A 9,577-nucleotide genomic window follows, 5' to 3' on the forward strand; every position below is an offset into this window, starting at 1 on the left:
TTGCTTGTTTATCAACAAAACCGGAGGAAGATCTGGCCTACTTTCTTAAGGTCTTCAATTCTCTTAACAGCTTTTTCATCATAAACCACGTTATAATTTGGACACAACATAGTCCTTGAATTACTCAGCTTGCAACGGTTGAAAAAGTCAACCAGATCTTCATCCAGTTTTAGAAAAACTATCTCCATTAGTTCTACCACCTTTCCCTAAGAAAGTCGACCAGATCTTCCTCCGGTTGAGAAGAAGACTTGTTATTGACAAACTTTTATACAAGCATTTAGAACAACCGATACTATCACTCAGATGCATGGACATCGCTCTGTCATTAGCTAAAAGGCTAAAACATCAAACAGAACAACAATATACAACCATGTCTAGATGTCATTATTTGTAATGTAAGGAATGAAATATTTATGATAGCAATGTAATCAAGAAAGGAAAGATTATTTCTTTCCACACATTGTAATAAGTAATAACATGTGTTTCTTGCACAAACTTGTCTATATTTAATATTTATAATAATAATAATAATAATAATAATAATAATAATAATAATAATAATAATAATAATAATAATAATAATAATAATAATAATAATATATAACTTATAAGATTAGGTTTTAAAAAAAATGTGAAAAAGATTATCTTATATGTAAACTAGTAGAAGACCCGTGCGTCCGCACGGGTAATTCAAATCTTAAGATGTATAATGTATTACAAATACATAAAAAGAAGTTTACAAACTCGAATGAGAAATATTAAATTAAGACTCATAAATCATAATATAGATGTAATGAAATTATATATAATAGATATTTTTAAAAATATTGGAAATGTAATAGAAAAAGGGTATTATGGTAATAGCGACCCGTGAAAGTAGTGAGTTTGAGTAATAAATTTCACATAAAAAAGATATTATGGTGATAGTGACCCGTAAAAATAGTAAATTTCAGTGATAAAATTCACATAAGAAAAATATTATGATGATAGTGACCCGTAAAAATAGTGAGATTCAGTAATAAAATGCAGTATCTTAGATTAGTTTGCTTGTTACAGATATATAATTGTTATTATAAAATCACTAACTACAAATATTTAAAATGAATGTATTTAATATTAAATAATAATATGAATGTATTTAACATTCAAAACGATACTTTTAAAAGTAATATAGGGGAAGATCATGTGTACTCATTTTTTCTTACTATAATCGCAACAATCTCTATTTCTAAAACATTAAGTGATTTTGACCATGATCATATGTTTAAGTATTTACTCTAACATGATGATTTGGATTAATTACTAAACAAATTTACAAATGAATTACGTAGATAGCATAATAAATTATAAAAATAATGATCTCATGAGTGAAGTTTAGAGGAATTCAAAATCGAGCATAATATTTGAAAGAATTAAAAAGTGATTTTTATTAATTTTAGTTTAAAATTTCAAATTGTAATTAAAACATGTAATTAAAACATGGACCTATAATATCCGTCCACCAGCAAAAGCCATATCAGAGTCTAGTGTTATCAAGTTGAGGAGTAAAGTATAATATAAAGTGTAGTAATATATTGTACTTATTAATTATAATTTAAAATCTACTATTACATTTGTACCAAAAAAATCTATAATTACATTGTTGAGTAGTAAATCTGAATATAATTGATTGTATCCAAGTAACATTGAGTTTGATTCTTATTGACAAAAGTTGAACTATTTGCTGAGAAATTAGTGTCATAATTTAAATACTATGGATCACATTTAGAGACAGAAATAACAAAGCATGTCTTCTAGTGAAACAAAGCATGTGTTTTTGTTGCAGCCAAATACATGCTTTTAACTTGACTGAATTATGCACAGATTGTGCTGCTAACCTGCTATCACACTGAATTACACATGAACATTATGCAATTTGCAACATAAATATAATAATACTTAGTAGACTGATTCATTGATATGTACTGATAATGAATCTATGGTGACATAAGAGATGGAGCAACACATGCTTGGTTATTGTATGAGAAATATTAAAACTTATTTGATTTTAAATTCCAAATCCACCTAGCAAACACAAAATACATCACATAAAATTAATGAATAAATGAAATAGCCTGCTAGCTTGCCTCCAAAATTGGCTAGAAAAAGCACGACCTGCAGCAATAAGATTATTCAGAACTACTCCATCAGATAATAAGTATTTAGGTGTCACATTTAGATTCTGTCAAAAACAAAGTATCACATTTAGATAGTATTTAGAAAGATTAATACCAGAGTCGATAAGACCCTTAACAGCAGCCAATATCTCTTCATGTACATCTTCTGGCCCAACTAAACCAATTAAACCGAAAGTGAATAATAATGTGTATCTATTTCAAATGCCAAAATTGACTTCAATGTCTTTTTATTGGTACTTAAATCAGTACCAAGGAAAATCTGTTGATGCACTAATAGCTGAGTGCTTTTGACAAGCATATGCCTTCCGATCAGAAAGTTTCCTGGTTGGTGGCCGACTTGCCTTGTGCAGTTGATGCGAGTTATTCTAATATTCGCCAAAACAACGACGTATCAAACTTGTCGCAAGTGCTACTACTAACCTTGTAGCTTAGAACCCATGTCAGTAGCTAAACACCTCGCAGTCCTAGCCGCTTGATCCAACGACATATCAACCAAAGGATGAAAACATATATGATCCACCACTCCAAGTCTAGGATGAGTTCCACTATGAAGCTCAAAATCAAGAGTATCAAATGCAACCTTCACCATAGCCAACACAACATTTGTCAAATGACATGACTCTGCATTATCCATTAGGTTTGGGTATAATTAATATTTATTAGCATAACCAACATCTTCCTTCTGATCCTATATGTTTTAAATGTACATACCTCATTCATTAGCCAAAATCTTCCCTTGTAATAAAAAATTTACAGAAGAAATCATGAAAACAAATTGTGACAGTGCCTCAGGCAGAACATAAACCAATTCCTGATATGAGATGATCAACTTTTTCAAGACACCCAACATATCAGTACCATATCACCAATATCACCATTATATCAGCACCATATCAGTATCAACCAAGTTAAAAATTCTAAAGCATCTAGGAAAAGGCAATAATGGAAGTTTGTTCCAACTAACCATCAACAGAAAAATAAATAGAGGGAAGTCCAGACTTTTTACAATTGAAACTTGGTTGAGAGTCATCACAACAGTCTTGGGCAAGTCATAAGAGGAATAAGAGCTTTGACCATGGATCTGGCTCGAGTATGCAACACGAAGCAAATTTACTGGTAGATTATTGACCTGACCAAAAAAATATAAACAGGAATCAGATCAGTGGCAGTATGCAGTAAACTTTCTAAACAATTCACTATAAGTTTATTTTCATCCATCTATTTGCTTTGTCAAATCTATGAGAACTAATGAAGTACTTATGGGAGGATATCTTTTGGGTCTAACAGGTTTCAGTTCCCTATACCTTTCCAGGGCAGCATTTTTTGCAAACTATTTCAAGTAAGAAATCTAGAACAGTATCATAACAACAAATGCTAAAAATCATCGAAAATAAAAGCATTGCAAAAAAGTTTACAAATTTGTAATAGAATTACAATGCATACCTTATGATGAAGGATAGCTTTCCCACGAGGTTTATTGGTATAGTCACATGAATCTAAACCAAAAAGTAAAGTATCACCCGCGTTAACTAAAACTCTGAACATAATCCCAAGGCATACAAAGACTTGTTCTTTAGATGACCCCCAAAGGTTTTCAACCAAATGGAAACTGCGTTGGTTTTTCCTCACTGTTCTTACCAGAGGAAATTGAACTGACCCGGTAAAAATACAACCCTGCAAAATTCTCAAACTTGAATATCAGCCAATATAAACTCAATGAATTGGTAAGCAGAATAAAAGCGGAATGAGAAGTACCCATTAACGGAAAGGATGGGATTGATATAAAAATTAAAACATTGTAAATGGATGAATCGTGCATCTTCTTCATTTTTTGAAATACCCTCCATTGAAGATGAGCTTGAGTGGGTTAAAACAGACTTTGAAAGGCCCATCATTCTCAACCGGCTCTCCATTATAAAGATAACATGTCTCATGCTCCTTGACAACTTCAATCCAATCTTTGAAGTCTCGGTTCCGAGTGGTCTCATGAATTTTATCACCCTGTGAAATGCATTAACAAACAAATGTTCATAAACAACCAAAAAAAATGTTCAACCACCTTCTATTAAAGTGTTCATATATCCATTAAAATGTTAGAAAGTTAGAAAAAATGATACATTTCCATCCTGAATAACCATTTCAATGTGTTGTTGGCCATTTTTCTCAATAACAACCCACAAATCAACAACCCTAATAAGCATTTTCCAAACTTGGCGTTAGAAAGAACAGGCGAAGAGCATGGTGGAAGATTCAAACCTGAAAAACGAAGACGTTAGAACAGTCTCTGGCGATTGAGCTTTGCAGTCGCTATGTCTTCTTGTGAAAACAATGGAGCCTTGAAGCACAAAAACTGAGATGAGGTGTGTTGCTTGCAAACGTTTATGCTTTGTATTGGAGGGAACCGAAAGTGAATGAAAAGTAATCAGAAAGTACAAAAGAAAATTGAAATGACCAATGAAAAGAGAACAACTGGCATGGAGTAATCAGAAAATTCAAAATCTGAAGTGACCTTTACAAAGGAGTGGAGTATCAATATTTTGGGAGGGAAACAACATTTGCACTATAATCCAAATGTTAGTACATAACTTTTTGGAATAGACCAATGAGAAGAATACAATTGGCATAGTTGAATATTTCTTTTGTTAATTACTTAGATAGCCTTTTTGTAGTGTAAATTTTTTTGGATGGAAGGGTATAATAGGAAGTTTGGGCAACATTATAGTATTGGGTAGATAGTAGAAGTAGATGAATGTTAAGAAATAAAATTTTATCATTATTGTTTTAAAACATGAGCAATCATCATGAACCAGAGCTGTCTTATTTTTCTGTTTATTAGCATCTTTCCCGGGATCGGCATTCAGTAACAATTTTATGGTTTCTAATGCACTGAGTAGATTGATTGTCTACTGGCAAGGTGTTTAAACAAGAGTCAGCTATAAAGATTAACTAACAGCATAAAGAATCCAACCTTTTGTTGAGTAAAAGAGTAAGAACTTCCCCTGAGCTTGAAAATCAATATCAGTGGATCAAGTCCTATAGTCTCTCTGAGTAGTACCTGAACCATGCATAGTTGAAATCAGTATCAATCAGGTATAAATAAACTTAATAAACACGACAGAGTCAACAAACCTAAGAAAAAAGTCAAGAGAGGGACAACATTTCTGTTACGAGTCAGGTGAGTAAGAAGCAATAATGCCTCATTCCTTATAACCTGAAAGGTAAACCGTGATCATTTTTACATTATCAACTACAGCCAACAACAATCAACAAGTAATTATGATTGGCAAGATTTAAAAAGCTATCTTTTTTATACTAGACATGATGGGGTAGGTTGCTGTAGAAACCCATAAGAAAATGGTGTGGGGTCAGACAAACATACTAGAGAGTGAGAGTCTAAAACGGTCAAGCTCGCGAGCCCTGTGCCTCTAAAGCCTAAAAGTTACAAAAAAATCATGTTTTTTCAGTATGTGGGTTTATAACTTTGGCTCGACTCTATAAAAATAAGAATCTCAAGCGGATAAGAGACGAAGAGATTGCAGCAGCTAATTACAAAAGGATTAGATAAATTTCTAACTCAAGAAAAATATTAGAGTTTTTTACATTGTATATTGTCCTGTAAAGTTGCTTTAGAAACCATAGATTTTGAAGAACCTCATAGGATGTACAATCCATCCATTGTTATATTTACAATGAACACTAATCAATTTTCTGGGTTATTTAAATAGTAACATGTATGGTACATGAGAAATTAAGTTAAAAGTTTACAAATTCGATTTCTGTTAATAATATAAATGCAATCATGTGTGGTCAATTAAAAAACAGAAGCGAATGCGAACACATTGGCCAGTGGAAGTAAAGCTATATTGTTGTACAAAAATAGTACTCATTGAATATAATACAACTAACACTACAAAGTTGGATGGTATTATTTCAAGTAAAATTGGCATACAACAGCAAATCCTGCAACCAATATTATCTTAATAATCAATTTAGGAGTAATGAAAGATGATGATGGTTGTTTTGGTTGAGTGGATTCTGCTGATCCTCCCCGAAACCTTGAAGACAATATATTTAGTACTTGACGAAGGAACGGAGCTTTGTTTGCTACAAGCATAAAAATACCAGATATTAGAAACTGAGCAAGAAATAAAAATATGTCAGAAACAAAATATACTTCTTTTGTAACTCTAGGTATAGATTTGTCATACTTTCAATATGCTTCAAGCAGAAAACAGAACTCACGACATGTCTACCAAACGCTATCATAGGGTTACTCATTGTTGTTCATGATAGAATTACTTGTGTCCCAAGATACAGAGACTTCAAGAGTCGAGAGTTACCTTTCAAAAGTCTTTCCTCCTCTGCTACTCGTCTTCGGAGTACATTTAGCAAGGATCCAAAATATAATGCAAAAACCGTGCAAGTAATTGTAATGACGTTGTAAGGCATACTGAAATCAGGAGTTGTCAAGGGTACAAGTAAAACTTCTGTGTATGAGAGAACATGGCTTTTTTCCTACATTAAAGATTCAGACTGTTAGGTATTATGGTAATCTTACATTTACTGCAGTGATGAGCAAAAGAAGAATGGAGAATCGAACCTGTAATTTAGACATCAATGGCGACTTGCTTATAGAGTCATCAGAAAATTGCAAACTGGCATGGAAGTCCGGAAAGCTTATTATTGCTGATGGAATATCAAATCCCTGATTGGCATCAGGAGGGTATTCATCAATATGCAAGAAGCCCTATTTGCAGACCAAAAAAGACATGTCAGAACAACAATCGCGATGTATACCACTATATGGGGTCAGCTACATAGATCAAACCTCATAATATTCTATCATAAATCACTTTTTCGTCCATCCGTCATAAAATGGTCCATAGTTAGCATATCACATACATAGTTATGAATAGCTTCTAATGTCATATTGATAGAAAAGCAAACCAGTATCACATTCAGGCTGTGATGACATATACCTACATTCATGTCTAGTTTGGGCAAGTAAACAAGTAGCCAGCTCAATAAAATTCAGTTCCTATAACCCGTAGATAAACAGCAAGATAAAAAGGGCAAAATCAGCAATTAGTTTACCAGCTCCGATGCAGCTGTGTCAGAACACTGCCCTTTAAGGTCTCTAAACTAAGTCGGCCTCACTAAAACTCATACTCAAAAGAGTAACCGGAGTAAGTAACAAGGCAAGAAGCACTTAATGGATAAAAACCCTTACTAATCCTAACTCATCAACATAAAATAACACCTAAGCGGATTTCATGAGTTCTCTTACATTCTATAAGAACATTTGTAGTCTAATTTATTTAGTTCATAATGATTATCTTACAAAGATTTATAAGGTTGTTTAATAATAGTCAATAGAGTCTGTCAATAAAAAAGTGAGGTGAATATCCAAAAGAAAAAGAAAAAGAAATATATAAATGAAAATAAGAATTTGAGCACACCTTATCAAACTCTATATTTAATATAGCAGATTTAACCTCACAAGGAAATCTGAGGACCAACTCCATCACCCCTGTTGATACTTTGTCTTCAGAAGGTGAAACACTCATTCTCTCAACAAAATCTGTAACTGCTTGAGGCTTTCCATCTACTAATAATTGTAAGGTGTGATAAAATACCTTAATATACCAAGGCACAATTTGGAGAACATTAACTTGTAACTTACACTTGTCTTCAACATTATCGGCTACAATGAAACCCTTAGTCAGTTCTGTAGACTTCAAGGATATTGCAATCGAGCCCCTTTCATTTCCACTTCCAATTAAAAATCTACTGGCATATAAAGGTGCAAGAGGGCAGGACCAAACAACTGGATATTTCCATGTTAGGCCTAAATCAAATTGTTCGGTGTCGTTGTACTCTTTGATTGAATATTCATACAGAATTGAGGAGCTCTTTTCCAGTTCTCTATGAACCCTATCAGGTGTAATAGATATTTCAAAGCCAAGATTCTCTCCCAAAACATCTATACCTGTGTCATTATCAGCATACAGAATTATAGGGTTTGGAAGTGAAAATGCGCTAGCACTTTGCGATCGGGTAAGGGTTTAAGTAGCAACTCCTCGTGAAATTCTTGTTCAAGTGTTGCTGAGGGTAGAATCGGAAGCAAGAGAAGAAGAGAGAGAGCAAGGGTGGTCATCATTGCTTGCTAAGTTTGGAAGTTGCTGTTTGACTCTACAACAGAGGTTCTGAGTTGCTCTGCGAGCTTCAATTTTTATGAAGATCTCTGATGGTTAGATCAGTTAAATATACTTGGGCTCTGAGTTTTCCCATGGCATCTGGCTTTCGGTAAACAGCAGAATGACAAGTAGCACCATCTCCGGTCTCACAAATCCCTAGAATTCTCCTACAACAAACTCACCTGTTCCTGAAGAGCGGCAGCAGAGTGGATATAATTGAATAAGCGATTGAAAGCAACCGTCTCCGGCGAGATGCAATTGAATCAATACAATTAATAGGTATAAAATCAAAGTGAATCAATTTAAATTAAGGTGCACCAATAAAATGAATGTGAATCAAAATTTCCTAAACAATTTTAAAGTTAAAAATTATTTTACTAACTTATATAAATCAAAAACATTTTGATTTTATAAGTAAATTTTGAATTATATATAATTAAATATAAAATTTATTCATTAAATAAAATTAAGACAAATTTTTTTTTTAATTTTTTTAAATTAAATAAAAAATTATAACTTATTTTTAATTATGAATCAGAATAGAAATATATAAATATATAATAATAATTATTAATTTTGTAAGTGAAATATATAAATATATAATAATTATTATATAAATATATAAATATATAAATATATAATAATTATTATAAATTAAAACACTCATTTTTTTAATTTTTATAATTATTATATAAATATATAAATATATTTATAATTAATATATAATAGTTATTATATAAATATATAAATATATAATAATTTTTATAAATATATAATAATTATTATAATTATTATATAAATATAGAAATATATAAATTAAAATACTCATTTTTTAAATTTTTTTTGTAAATATATAAATATATAATAATTATTATAAATATATAAATAAAAAATTATAACTCATTTTATAGGTGAAATTATTTTAATTTTTTTAATTAAAATTATTTTAAATTTTAAAATATGAATCAGAATAGAAATATATAATAATTATTATTCATAACTCATAAATTATATTAAAATATATAATTATTATTATTCATTACTCATAAATTATATCAAATTTATGATATGTGAATTAATTAATATCCTAAAATTTTTAATTTTTGGGATTTTTAAATTTTTTATTTGTTTTTTCGGAGATGCATCTCCGAATTAATCAAAATTTCAATTTTTGAGATTTTTTCTGAGGTGCACTTCCGAAAT

General features: G+C 31.1%; 1 protein-coding gene and 1 long non-coding RNA gene across 2 annotated transcripts; both read right to left on the reverse strand.

Annotated features, from left to right (window-relative positions):
• Nucleotides 1-1,750: 1,750 nt before the first annotated feature.
• LOC131631009 (uncharacterized) lies at nt 1,751-5,294 on the reverse strand. Its single transcript, XR_009292579.1, has 5 exons — nt 4,434-5,294; nt 3,933-4,178; nt 3,621-3,851; nt 2,272-3,306; nt 1,751-2,154 (listed from the first exon to the last, which is right to left on the reverse strand). It is a non-coding gene; the product is annotated as an uncharacterized LOC131631009 (long non-coding RNA).
• A 671-nt stretch (nt 5,295-5,965) lies between these two features.
• LOC131631008 (uncharacterized) lies at nt 5,966-8,633 on the reverse strand. Its single transcript, XM_058901771.1, has 4 exons — nt 7,637-8,633; nt 6,778-6,924; nt 6,518-6,692; nt 5,966-6,281 (listed from the first exon to the last, which is right to left on the reverse strand). Exons 1-4 carry the CDS (start codon nt 7,742-7,744, stop codon nt 6,103-6,105), a joined length of 609 nt encoding a protein of 202 aa, XP_058757754.1. The 5' UTR covers nt 7,745-8,633; the 3' UTR covers nt 5,966-6,102.
• Nucleotides 8,634-9,577: the final 944 nt, after the last annotated feature.

The sequence above is a fragment of the Vicia villosa genome, unplaced genomic scaffold (assembly GCF_029867415.1).
Source record: "Vicia villosa cultivar HV-30 ecotype Madison, WI unplaced genomic scaffold, Vvil1.0 ctg.000758F_1_1, whole genome shotgun sequence".
Taxonomy (NCBI): domain Eukaryota; kingdom Viridiplantae; phylum Streptophyta; class Magnoliopsida; order Fabales; family Fabaceae; genus Vicia; species Vicia villosa.

Bases quoted from the DNA above. Each gene is read 5' to 3' on its own strand.
- LOC131631008 (XM_058901771.1), bottom strand. From the start codon at position 7,744: ATGAGTGTTTCACCTTCTGAAGACAAAGTATCAACAGGGGTGATGGAG. The intron at 6,693-6,777 runs GTTCGATTCTCC...TCTTTAATGTAG, and splicing joins CATTGATGTCTAAATTACAG to GAAAAAAGCCATGTTCTCTC. The intron at 6,282-6,517 runs GTAACTCTCGAC...TTATGCTTGTAG, and splicing joins GGAGGAAAGACTTTTGAAAG to CAAACAAAGCTCCGTTCCTT.